At 36.6% G+C, this 13,891-nt stretch overlaps 1 protein-coding gene across 3 annotated transcripts; it reads right to left on the bottom strand.

Annotated features, from left to right (window-relative positions):
* Nucleotides 1-7: 7 nt before the first annotated feature.
* inpp5b (inositol polyphosphate-5-phosphatase B) lies at nt 8-13,717 on the bottom strand. 3 transcript variants are annotated; one of them, XM_033981777.2, is made up of 23 exons: nt 13,486-13,717; nt 12,888-12,968; nt 12,667-12,764; nt 12,538-12,567; nt 12,362-12,472; nt 10,564-10,707; nt 8,085-8,181; nt 7,500-7,670; nt 4,636-4,737; nt 4,346-4,460; nt 3,608-3,724; nt 3,298-3,485; nt 3,092-3,203; nt 2,511-2,620; nt 2,291-2,426; nt 2,100-2,210; nt 1,810-1,975; nt 1,467-1,702; nt 1,106-1,207; nt 910-994; nt 644-771; nt 460-571; nt 8-387 (listed from the first exon to the last, which is right to left on the bottom strand). In XM_033981777.2, exons 1-23 carry the CDS (start codon nt 13,539-13,541, stop codon nt 275-277), a joined length of 2,721 nt encoding a protein of 906 aa, XP_033837668.1. In that variant the 5' UTR covers nt 13,542-13,717; the 3' UTR covers nt 8-274. The 3 variants fall into 3 exon arrangements, with proteins under 3 accessions (XP_033837668.1, XP_033837666.1, XP_033837667.1); XM_033981775.2 differs by lacking the exons at nt 12,362-12,472; nt 12,538-12,567; nt 12,667-12,764; nt 12,888-12,968; nt 13,486-13,717 and adding an exon at nt 11,627-11,909; XM_033981776.2 differs by lacking the exons at nt 10,564-10,707; nt 12,362-12,472; nt 12,538-12,567; ... (1 more) ...; nt 12,888-12,968; nt 13,486-13,717 and adding an exon at nt 9,996-10,089.
* Nucleotides 13,718-13,891: the final 174 nt, after the last annotated feature.

Here is a 13,891-nt window from a genome sequence, read left to right as displayed (position 1 = left end):
TTTTTTTATAAAACATGATGCTGAAATGTGAAACATTACAATACAAATGATCTGTTTAAATAAACATACAATAAAATATTTACTTTTCCTACATTTTAATTTTCAATGATTTACAATAAATCTGAGTTCTGTATAAGTAAGGTTCAAATATCTTTTATAAGTTACAGTTACATTTATATTTAAAGAGCTATCAAAAACATGAAAACAACATTATTTTATTTAAAATACTGGACTTGAGTGTTCATCTTCAGTACATCAAGAGGGCACAGCCTCTCTATTGGGACGAGCCATGGACCAAGAAGTGTTTGAAGAACTCTTGGGTTTTGCGCTTTTCTGTAAGATCTTGCTTTGTTGGTGACCGTAGGATCAAAGATGCAAATATAGTACCTATAAATATAACACAATTTTTTTTTTCATTGTTAAATTACTTGTGATGCTAATTAGTTAGGCAATTCTTACTCAATATATGGACGTCTAATCGATTTTGAGCTGAATTCTTCAACAATTCTCGGAGAAAGGCAGCTATATAGTTGAACACATTCTGATGGCACTGAGGTAGCATGGAAATAACCTAAACAAATATATATATTTTTAAGTTTAACAAAGTCAAAACATCGATTTGAGTGACATAGTTGTTGCGCACCTTCACACACTGATTGGCATTGGTGCAGCATTCTAGGCACTGCTGGTAAAACGAATAGGGGACAACTGGCTCTGGTAGGGCATCCAAGAAGAGAAGCAAGGCCTCTGCTACTGAGTGGTTACTTCCTGCTAATGGTCACTTGTTAAGAAATACAATTAAAAACTATAAATATTACTGCATAGCACAGGCATCGTGAAGCTCCTATGTAAAAGAAGTAGAAGTGATGTAAAACAGAAGTGGTTGATTTAACAGTGTAGAAAGGATACGCAGAGAATCTGGCATGCCTGTGTCAAGGCAGTCCCTAATGTCTGCAAATTCACTCCGAAGCCCAGGCTGTTGGAAAATATCTTCCTGTAAGAGAATTTGTAGAAAATATAAGAGTAATTCATGAATCTTTTAGTTTTGATGATTTTTCAAAATAAAAAAAAGTTTACATATTTACAAGCTTAGTTATCCCATTACCTGTTTAATTGCATTGCGGAACAAATGATCAACCATCATCCACAGCTCTTTGGGGATGTCAAGAATTTTTTCGCCACAACTTTCCATTTCTGGCACAGTCAACTGTTGAAAAGAGAAAACACACACATTTTATTATATATATATATATATATATATATATATATATATATATATATATATATATATATATATATATATATATATATATATATATATATATATATATATATATATATATATATATATATATATATATATATATATATATAGACACACCCACACATATAACATCAATGTCAAATGTAGGTCTATATCAATACATATTAATACTGGCATTAATATTAGGAGTACTGTAACTAACCATATTATAGAGGACATCCTGAGGCATGTCTTGAATGGGCTCTCTTATTTGACATAGTGATCTTATGGATGTGCCATAGCAGCTGGGCAGATAGTTTCCAGTTACAGAGATGAAATAGTCCTTGCCCCTCTGCAGATGAAGCACTAGAATGTCCTCAATCTGCTGCTTGCCAGAGTTTAGTTCAGGAGCTGTTGTGCGGTTTACAAAAACCTCAAGGTCAATTTCCACAGAGCCACCTGAATGTTAAAGAACATGAGAGTAGAACAAATATCCACATGTCCCCCTGGTTCAAGCAGAGTAAATTACCTAGAAGTAGTACACCAGCAAAAGGTTCTGAACATACCCTGAGCGATGAAACCTTTCGGGGGATTAGCAGTGAGCCATGGCTTGCAGTACGTCGTTTCATTTGGCTTTGGAATGAACTCAAACTGACATGGGACCTGCCCATCATTGAAGAGGCTCAGTGTTTCCGCCTGGTGCTGCATGAACTTCGCATTTTTGAAGTGGAACTGAAATAAAACATGGCATTAATAACAGATACAAATAATAAGTAATATGTTAACTAAAATAAACAAAAACTTATATATATATATATATATATATATATATATACACACACACATGAATCTTTACCTCACGCTTTGATAGTGTCACAGATGGAATGCATTCATTCTCCATTTTGTCTATGTTTCGAACAATTTCTTCAAATGTTTTCTTATATGCCTCTTCATTTACTCGTTTTATCTGTAGGACACATTTAAGGTCACTTTTCAGAAGCAAGATGATGCATCATAATAAAATAAACAATTAAATGAGTTATTTACCCCAATTACTAGCAAGGAGCTGACTGGTTTGTGATCACTGGTCTTTAGTGCCATGTGACTTTTGTAATGTTTTTGCTTAATGTTCTTCCCTTTCCATAAGATGCGGTCACACCATGCTGGCACACGACACTTTTCACTAAGTATAGAAGGGATTTATTATTTCTCATCATTCAAATGAGTCTCTGACTCACCCATTGGCACTGAAGAATGTCAGTGTTACCTGGTATCCCACAAGTCAGAGCCAGTATCATATTTGTAGGTGGGTTGAAAATTGATCTCTCCCTCCTCAAAGCCAACAAATACAGCCTCCTCATCGATTTGTCGCTTGAGCTATGAGTGAATAAAGCTAGTGTCATAAATCAGTATCATTATACAGAAAAAAAAAAAAAGTAAAAAAAATTATGCAGAAATGCAGCACAGCCGTGTCCAACCTCATAAGTTGATCACTAAAATTAAATTTGTACAGTACTAATTTATGTATGTATGTATGTATGTATGTATGTATGTATGTATGTATGTATGTATGTATGTATGTATGTATGTATGTATGTATGTATGTATGTATGTATGTATGTATGTATGTATGTATGTATGTATATATATATATATATACATACATACATACATACATACATACACTGACAGAAGCAAGGCTGCCAATGTGTGGCATCGGCCCCCCCAAACATAACCAACGCTTCGCTTACAACTTTCATACTAGGCATGTTGGGTAAGGTGTCCTAAACCTGGGCCAAGTGGGAATCGATCCTCCAACATTCGGGTTGGAGGCCAATGTATAAATACCTGATCATAGTTGTGCAGTGTCTCAAAGTCCTTCTTGGTGATTAGGTCTTTTACATTATCGACATCAAGGTCACTTATTCTGTAGTTTAGATCTCCTATCCACAAAATCACACTACAAAAAAAAAATCAGAATAATAAAATACAGATAATAAATCACTGGAAACATGAAAATGTGTGTTATAAAAATATGAGTCAGGAAATCATACTCGTGCTTCATGATTGTTAGAGACGGCTGTGTGGGGTCAAGCTGCCGAAATTGAAGGCGACTGCATATATCTTTGAAATCCTGATTACGTCGCTCATATTCTTCTGTGTGGGCTGCGAGGTGACAGTTGACCACGCAAATATCCGAGTTGTGAAAGTGAAAGCGGATTGCCACTGCACCCTTGTTCCCCTGTCAAAAAAGAGCAAATTAAGTTAAACAACGTAATCACTCTCTTGTCATTGTATGGAGTACTTTAAAAATCTATTATCTGATATTGTTTTTCTCATTCATTTAAAAGACATTGTCTTTACCATTCTCCCCATGATGCCAGTACCCACTGTTTCAGCCTCAATATCCGAGATAAACTCTGCGTGTTCCTTCTTTATGTAGAAGAGAAGCATAATGCCCACCAATCGCACCAACTTCACCTGTAGAAGGTCATGTACAGACAGAAATAGATGTTGAGTGAATCATAGCTTTTCATTTAAGTTTTCTCTGATAAAAAGTGTTAAAACATGCAGCTCTGTAGCTCAAGTAACCTTGCCAGCAATGTAAATTCTTTTGATATTTGTTCACAGTCTCACAAGAATCCATCTTGACGGGCTCCCATGACAGGGCCCAGGCTACCAGTGGGACAATGACTGGGCCAATCACAGTGCCCAGGTGAATAAATAACAACCATGGCCACACAAACAGACATACTTCAGCAGAAATAGATTTTTCTGCCTCACCTAATCAACTCAATTCAGAGTGCTACATAGATCAATCTGAAGTTTAGCCAGGTTAGCTCTGAAGCATAGTTGCATTGTCTATTTACTAAGTTATGAACTTCCATTTTTTTACTGTGAACTAATTTACATTGCAAAATAGAAGGAAAAAAGAGGAAGTAAGAACTCTGACATCGCATTCTTTAAAAGAGTAATATGTAAAACAAAAAAGATGACTTACCCGAGATGTATAATTTAATTGAATGTAATTTACTAAACAAGCACAGCTCTGAATTAACAAGATTTTGGTTAAAAATTTCAATGAAAAAAGGGCTCTCTTACTAAAGCATACTTGGCCTCTGGATGCAGCCCCTCAGTCACTGCCTTTGTCCACTCCAGCTCTTTAGGGGTGTCACTGAAGAAGAAAGCCTCTTTGCTGAGGTCCAACTCTTGGAAACTGGTACAGAAGGGGGAAAAGAAAGGTTTTTTGTGTGTGTTTGGTAAATTTTAAGTGAGAAATTTGATTTCTAAAAGGTTGTTTTTGTAGGCTTTGTTAGAGTAGATAAAATGGCAAATTTAGAAATCTGCTTATGTAATAAATCTATAATAAACTTATCCTCGGTGTAACTTACCCGACACAATAAATATCTGGTGGGTCGACAGTAGAGCTGAGCCATGGACTGAGACTTTCCTTTGGCGTTTGTCCATTCACATTGTATGTGCCAAGGAAAAAGCTGGAGGAGGTGACAAAGAAAATAAAAATAAGTAGATAAACAAAACAAAATAAGTAGATAAACAAAACAAAATAAGTAGATAAACAAAACAAAATATATTTGATCGGCACTGTTACAGATATTGTACTACTGATTGGTTCTTGCCAGATTTTGTACACCAGTGTTGAAACGTTGAATGTTTATTCCTTGAAATGAGGTCAGCTGAGGACAAGCAATTACCCAGCATGCATAGCAGCAAAACAAACACCAATCAGATGTTTCCAGTCCCAAAAACATGGCACAAACACACCCACATGGAGTCATATGGATAAATTGGAGCTCCAATTTACCTCGCTCTGAGTCTCATGAGGAGGAGAGCAGTCCCCCTTGGACATTGTAAAAACATAAACATAACGTAAACCTATATCAGGGCACCAGACTAACGATTTGAGTTGGGTGCAAAGGTGCGTCTAAGATTTTCATTTGTGCACCAGAAAATAAATTGGGTGCACCAAAACCCACTTATGTAAGCCATTGTAATATATTATCCTTAAATTGCTTCAACAATAAGGCCTAAATAAATTGGTTAGTTAAAAAGGACATAATGTTTCACTGACTAGTTTTATCATGCATGTTGCATCTCCATGTTGTTTATTTGATTAAATATCATTAAAGAATTTACCTCTACTGTTAAAATAGAATAAGTTATAATCCTACAAGTTTTAATTAATAAAAAGCTGTTAAATACATACTGGCTTAAAAAACTAGTCAGAGTGAGAGGTCTTTGCTTTTACAGATCTTTACACTATAGCATGTGCAGAGTCAGCTCTCCTACTTTCAATTTCAATAGTTTGTCTTTTGCCATCTAGATTTATTTTCTTTTTCGCCTCGAGCAACGGCAGCCTTATTTACGTAACTAAACACTATGTGGAAGATCTGCAAGTTTGATGCTTTTCTTTAAAAGGTAAATACATTGTCTGATTCACAAATACATGTAAATGAGACAGTATTTACAGAGCTGTGTATTTAGCTCTGTGCACCATAGCATGACCTGAACGCATCAGCCTCAGCACTAACTGGCATTAGCAGGTTGGTCAGAGGTGAGGTGAGAGTGAATTAACACTTTTTTGTTTAGTATTCAATCAAAACAATAATTTAAATGTGTTCTATACCATTTAATCCGCCTTTATAGTGAGGAGTGACGACACAGGAGACGGGATGTTTTAAGGATCTGTCAGGCGCACTGGTGCACCCAAGGAAAATAAACATAGTGGCACTAACCAAAATGTGCACCCAAATTGGTCACATTGTGGAGCCCTCTACATATATCTAAAATGAACACTGCTGGAAAAAAATATTTTTCTTTTTTTTTATATATATATTTGTAAGTGTTTATTTCCATTTATTTCCATTTCCACATTATATTGTGAATCTGAAAAATGAAATATGTTAGAGCAGTATGTATGGGAGTGACATTAGATAGATCACACCAGCAGGGGGCAGTTTAGACCTTTCCCCAATAGATGAAATGTAACTAACTAAAACTATGCCCTTATTTTGTGCAGTGATGAAGGACAGTGATGAAGCGTGTGTTTGACTTAAAACATGCTGAGAAAACTGAGCTGAATTTAGTACAGCTCTAGGAAAAGCAAACCCACAGATGTTGACTCATTCTATTGCATAACATTTCTTGGATTAAAAATATGTAGGTACAGTACATTTGAAAAAATACAGCTCAGTCTATCCAGAAACTTTTCAGTTGTAAGAGGCAACTTAGGTCAGCTTTCCAGTATTACTACAATCTCCCATCTAAAAATCTTCCATGTATCCGTAGTAGTTGTACTATTCATAAACTCTATGAAACTGTAACACAACATGAGGAAATGTTGGGCAAAATGTAGTTTTATATATGAGAGAAGTTATATTAAGGAAGCTTGACTGTCAAGGTATCATCATATCATACCATGTTATAGTTACGTATTGGGTGCACCAAACCCACGCTTATTTAAGCCATCATAATATACTTTTGTTAAATTGCTTCAGCAATAAGGGCTGAATAAATAACTGTTACTTTTACCCATAAATACAATTCATTCTCTTAAAGAAAGGAAATAATTAATTAATGACTAGTTTTATCTTTGTAAAGTTGTCTGTTTATTTTGATCAAATAACATTAAGAATTTACCTTGTCTTTAAATTAAAACAGAATGAGTTAGAAGCCTATAAGATTAATTAATAAAAAGTATGAGATAAATATTGGTTTCACAAAATAGTCACAGTGAGAAGTCTGAGCTTTTAAGGACCTTTACCGTTTGCTACAGTTAGTGCAGAGTGAGACCTTATTTCAAATTCAGATTTATTTTCCTTTTCACTTAATGCAATGGCAGCCTCATTTAAGTAACTAAACTCTTAAACTGCTCTTTAACAGGTAAATACCGTCTCTCATTCACAAAAACTGAAACTTATGATCTCTGCGGTGCATTTAGCTCTTTGCATCAGAGACCTGAGTGTATTGGTCTCATCTGCTCAGACTGGCTTTAGTAGTCTAGTCAGAGGTGAGGGGAGAACGAAAGAATTTCTGTTTTTTTCATTTTGATTTCAACTAAACAATAATTTAAATGTGTTCTATACTATTTAATCTGCATTTATAATGAGGAGAGAAGACACAGGAGAAGGGATGTGATGATGATCTGTAAGGTGCTCCTTCCAGGTGCCCAAAGAAAATGTTTAGTTGCACCAGGCAAAATTTTAGGCACATCTGCAACCCTACGAAGCTATGGTACCTGAAGTCTTCCAGGTAGGTGTAAAGGTCCTCATTCTTCAACAGCTCGCAGCGGATGAGGTTGTCCCGCAGGCCGAACTGAGGCATGGCCAGTATCTGAGCTTTGTTAGATGGTGTGTGGCTGGAGGAGCGAACCAGGTCATCCCGGTCCTCCCGACTGGAGATGCCCTGACTGCACATCACAAGGGAGAAAAAACAGTCAGGCATGGTCACAGACAGGACCAGATAAAAACTAATGCCTGTGGTTTTCCTTTTCCAAACAGAGGTAGAGATCCATTAGCAAAAAGGCTCTCTACTGTAAGTATAAGACAAAAGATGGAGCTTTGAAGAGCAATGACAGTTGCTCCAGTTAAACACTCAAATGTCCATCAGAACAACAGGGCTACTCAGGCAAGAGCTATTTCTGTTTGGTCGATATAGAGTAGAGGGCATTAAGGGAGAAGAAATCTAAGACCATTCACTCGGAAATGTTCCAGGAATACGCTGTAACTTAACACCACTCTGACATCATTAATTACATTATATATATATTATAAGGTATATTCTGTGTTGTTACGGTTTCAGTATTTTGTAATACTTTCATTACCTGTCTAGGCTTGAAGATGTTTGGGACTTCTGTAGATCACCGTTGGAGCTGGAAGCCTTGTCTTTTTCAACAGTTCCCTTTTGGTCCAATGTTTTTCCTGATGAAAAAATAAATTGTTTGTCAAAGACACACACACGATTTTAGATTATAGTTTGAACATTTCGAAATCCTGACAGATTATATTAAAAAGAAAATTCACAATAGACAGCTGTGTAAAACTCTAGGAAAAACGTACATTGCAAAGAGCAGGCTTGGGACTTGGTGTTAAGCTACAAAAGTAACAGCCTCTATCACAACATACATCAACCACAAGATGGGAAGAGTCACTCATCTAACTTGGGAGTTTTTCTTGCATTTGAATCCAGTTCTTAGGAAATTACCCATTTTAAAATACAGCCATGCCACCTTTACATATACAACTCTCTGGCAGTCAAATTAACCCAGGCATTTAACATACATTCAGTCCACTATGTAAACTACTTTATATTGACAGTTGATCTTTCTGATAATTCAAGGATGCTATGTGTGATACTATGCAGTGCGAATGCTGGGCACTTGTGGTCTTCGTGCAGTTCAATCTTCTTCTCTTCTTTCAAATGTAAATAAGTTAAAAATGAAATTTAGGGGGGGAAACGTCTGCAATTAATCTGGAAAGTCAGGAACCCTGTTGTGTGGCCATTTCACTGTGTGTGGACACACTTTGCAGTAGGCTACAGTTTGTGCATTCTAAGTAGCTGGGTTTTATAGCCAAGTGTGAAGTATGAGACAGCATGAACACTGTTTCTTGCAGCTTGGTGGTGAATAGAGTGGGCAGTTGAGGAGAGATAAGTTTTGAATAAATTATGTAAAAAAGCTAATGAAAACTTCTATAGTGAACGTTGCACTAAGAGGATTTTGTCATAACCTTGACAGGAAAAAGTATGAGCAAACTGACATTCTTAAAGAGTAAAATTAGATGCACCATTACAAAAGACTTAATTAACATTTTAGTTCCAAATTTCACAAGCACATATTAACAATGAATCATAAACGGTAGCGTAAGAAAGTAGCTTATATCCTTTAGAGCACATTCCACATTCCTACCCATGTAATGAGCTTAAGACCAAGCCAGTGAGGATGTATAGTAGTAACGCACTTTCTACTACTTATCTGTGTCCATCTGTGGTTTAGCATATGTCTGACAAAATACTGAAGTAACTGTGTGAATCTTCCATAACACCTACTACAGCGAGCAAAGTTGCACAAGTTCAATTTACCATCAATACATTGCAAAGTAGTATGCTATTTTAAAGGGCTATATAGATCTCTTTTGGATTTAACCAGATAATACAGTAACATAGCTTCAGACAAAACCTACTTAAGGGGGAACACATGGTTAAACACAAAATAAAGATAACTAAAACAAATTACACACACACACACTTTCTCCATCAATTCCAATGACTACAAGCTTACATGCTAAACTTGGTAAGGAAAACAGCTTCTCATTAGCAGCTCTGCAATCAATCTTAGTGTGGCTATGCATAAAAATAGTAATAGAGTATTTCCTACAACAGGTGTGTCGCTAGCTTTACATGGGCACACTAGTAAACATCATCTGTGTACATTAGCTAAGAAATTGTTAGCATAGGCTACTCATCTTTACCAAAACCCCATGCAAATTAATTCCAGCTAACACCCACATGATTACAAGTGCTGATAATAGCTCGAAAACGTGGAACAACCTGTGAACATTTCTTTCTTTCTGCTACCTGGCGATCATAAGACTATGCCCTCTCGAGCTAAATTAGCTTTGTTAGCATTAGCCGAAAGCAGCTAAAGTGGTATCATCCTGAATGCACATCAAATCTATCACAGGTTTAAGAATACTTAAGTACTAAATATGTCATAATATAAGAATTTACTTCATACCAGCGTCTTTCACCGCCCTAGACATCTCCCCCACCGCTCCCTATCATTGTGTGTGCGAGTGCAATGTCCACTTTGTATGAGACCTGCCCATGCTAATATGATGATGGGAGGAGTTTGCATGTCCTCACTGACAGCAATGCAAAAGATAAGGGATCCTAAACAAACGTAGACGACAGTAGCAAACTCTAAAAAGGCAATTGTTACTCATCTAAAAAAAAAAATGGAGGTTTATGTATAACCAATGGACTATTTATATTTGACTTCACAATTCAGACTAAATAGCCTATTAATAAATTATAGCTTATTTTAAAGAAGTTTTGCAAAATGGAGTATAATTTTATACTAATTATACAATTCTGTAATAGAGAATCAGTGTTCACAGCTCAAGTAACAACATTCTATCTACGTATCAGTAAAATAGCCTACTAACTTAATGACCACTATTCTTTGAATTAAGCTACTTTAACAAAATGTTTTGGACTTAAGTCCCTGCTTCCTGCTCACCTTACAACAAAGAAGTATATTTTGTCAGTAATATTCAATAACATTCAATAATATTCAAACTCACCAGATTTCCTCCTTTGACTGAGCCTCGTAATCTTTGAGCCAATGGGAGCAAAAGCCTGTCTGATGCTTCCTGGCTCTTTGGTGGCTTGCTGGTATTTGTTAAGCCACTCAAACTTAGGCACCTGGGCAGAGGACTTGCACACATCTAGAAGAAAATAGAGATACCAAATACCAATTAATAGTAGAGAAAAAGGGGTTGACCAATATTTGCATTTTTTAGCAGACTGGCTATCAGCCTTTAATCTCCAGCAGAGACCACTATTGTGTTTGGGCCAACCAGCTGTCTCTGCATTGTAAACCATCTGTATCTGCATTGGTCATGAAAAAACAAAACAAAAAACATATTCATTGATTTCTAATTAATAGTAATGCGTTTGATTTATATTGTTCACATTTGTAATGGTTCCATTTTGTATCCTCATTTCAGGGTTCTGTCTGACAAGTTTTGTCAAATTTGAGTTATTCATATTGGCTATATGCCCTCTTCTTCTACATGCCTTCCCTTTAACCTTACATATCTCAGAACTATCCAAAATTGAGATAGAATTCTAAGACTACACTAAAGATACAATGACATTATTTTTCATTCACTTTCCAGAGATACCACATATACTGTAGCCACAGCACAGACTGACAGAGGCAATGGCTGATAATATGAACATTATAGCAGTACCATTTCACCACAATATAGTGACCCAAATCTAAGCAATGCCAGATAAAGAAGGGCCTCATTCTCTCAATATAGAGTAGCTATCACAGCTTCAAGGCCTAAAAATAACAAGTAGGCCTAAAAGTAAAGCAATTTATGCCACACACATTTATAAGAATTCCTGTAGAGTAAGAATGCCAGAAGGAATGCCACACGTCAACTTTGTCTTTTGTTATTTTTGAGTCACATTTTGGTTTGTATACAAATAATTGTAAATCTTTTTCCCTTTCTCTACTTAAAGTCAGAGTAACTGTAAAGTCACCAAACTGTAAAACTTTTTCCTATCAAAGATAAGATGGTCAACAACAGTTTTAAGCGAAATATGTATGCAGACAAATTTACTGAAGATCCCTACCTTGAATCTTTTTCACACTCTTGCGCTTGACAACAGATGCTAGCTTATTTGAATGTTCCATCCTTTGTATAACTCTCTAGGACTTTTTGTTGCTCATCATCGAGCAACATTTTAGTTTGTATCCATATTTTTGTAGAGCATGCTGAAAAAAACTCCTTAGGTTTCTACACATTCCTAGAAAAACAAAATGTAGACCTGCTAATTCTATAAATAAAAAATTGCAAAATAGCAAGGAAATCCGCAGATCTTAAGAGACATGTTTCTAAAAGTGTTTCTTTCGTTTTCTTTAGGAAAATGCTTACCGATACACTCACCTACATATACCTTCAAACTCCTCCTTCTTTTGTAGCTTACTTGTCACCATGTGTTGTCTTCAGAATACTTGGTCATGCCAAACTGAGGCAATATCATTTCTATCTTAGCTCAAACTTAGCACAAATAATGGTTTCATAACAATGGTGAATGTAATTTAAGTTTGAAATACTCAGGAAATAAATCTAAGTTTATTATGCAACCTAGAGGCATTGCTCGACTTGCTCTGCCGGTTTCCTGCTGATGACTAAAGCAGATAATTTGTTCTAGTTTGTCACATGGTACTCTTTATGCAGTAGTAATAAAGGAGATGGCATTAGGTACTAAACAATTTTGACTCTGAATATGGGCCGCCCTAAATGTAGTGGTGCAATGATGATTTAGTTGATCGTGTGCCACTTTAAAATCAGAGGTACTACATACCACTCCAGACCTTGTTCACCTCACAGAGGAAGAGGCGTGACTGGGACCCAAAAGGAAGTCGGAGCTCCACTTCATATTCTAGAAAGCTTATTCTTATTCTTGTGTCAGCACCTGTGAAAATATGCAGAGTAGGCTCTAGTAGCCATAGTGAAACCTGACATTTTGTAGTAACTTACCAACAACAGCAAGTTCCTCAGGGGAAGACACTTTAAAACACATAATAGGCCAGATTAATGGTTGGGGACAGTGGGCTATTTCCACTTCACCTTGAGTAAAAATAAATAAATGAAATATGAAAAATTCACCTTCCACAACTGCAAAGTCAGTTGAGATGGGAATAATATTCTCTAGTACAACATCTTCAGCGGTTATAGCCATTCTCCTATGTCTGTACAGGAAGATTCTGCAAAACACCAACAAAACAAGGCCTGCTTGGTTTAATTTTGCCTCTTTAATATTAACTTCAGACTGTATTTTATCCAGCTAAACAGAAGTTTAAAATTAATCATAAAACAACAGCACTCACGCATATTCCTCTGCTGATTGCACCAGACCCAGCAGTCTGCTCTCGGTCGCATCATCACACAGGACATCACATTGAACAGCATGTTCAGAGTTAAAGCAGCAACAACAGAACAGATTTTACACTTATCCAAACAGTTAAGACATAGACTAAACAGATAATGATAACACATCATTTGTCTTATTTATGAAAATTGTGTAGGCCAAGGGAAAACTGAATAAAACTTAAGTACAGGCTACATAAAAAAACAAACAAACAAAAAAAACAAAACAAAAAAAAAACAAAACAAAGGCAGGCAACTTTTCTCCGCCACAAAATTCCACACACAGATGAGTGTTTGTCAGAGACACACTGTTACAAAAACGCCATCTTGTGTCTCGGAAACTTTACTACATCTTTTCACAAAGATACGTCAAAAGCCTAAAAATGCACGATGATTGTTACAAAGAATATTGAAGTAAAAGATGTAGGCAGAAATGTGGTTAAGATAAAACACAGAGCCTGATTTATAGATCGAATATGCTTCTGCTGTTGGAAGTTTACCGTGTCTGCGCAATCTTAAAACTACAGATTACTGACTGAAAATCAAACCAAGGATACTATACGGCAGCTTTCTTCCCCTTGCAAAGTTTCCTGTATAGCGACGGATTGGTCCATAGTGAGGACAATAGTTTGACAGCTTGTCCCACGCTCGCAGTCCAAAATAGGCAGAAGGCAGCCGCGGTGTATCTATAGCTCCATAGTAGTACAGAGAAAGCCACGTGTGTCAGGAGCATTGCACAGGAGGCCCTGCGCAATGCCACATCGTTCCCTTGTCGATCCAGATGTGTTGTTAAACTTCTGGAGCTTCCTTCACTGGCCCAGCCCGTCCCGAGCCGAGCTGCCACGCACTGAATCACCACCGACGTCTGACGTCACGGCCTGAGCTGTGAGGCTCGTGCGTTTGAGATTAGACCATAGATTAGACCAGGATTAGACTGAAACTCACAGTGCGGATTTTATGTGGA

This window comes from Periophthalmus magnuspinnatus, chromosome 16 (assembly GCF_009829125.3).
Source record: "Periophthalmus magnuspinnatus isolate fPerMag1 chromosome 16, fPerMag1.2.pri, whole genome shotgun sequence".
Taxonomy (NCBI): Eukaryota; Metazoa; Chordata; class Actinopteri; order Gobiiformes; family Gobiidae; genus Periophthalmus; species Periophthalmus magnuspinnatus.
The sequence above is the reverse complement of the archived record's forward strand: the minus strand, read 5'-3'. Positions and strand labels throughout refer to the sequence as shown.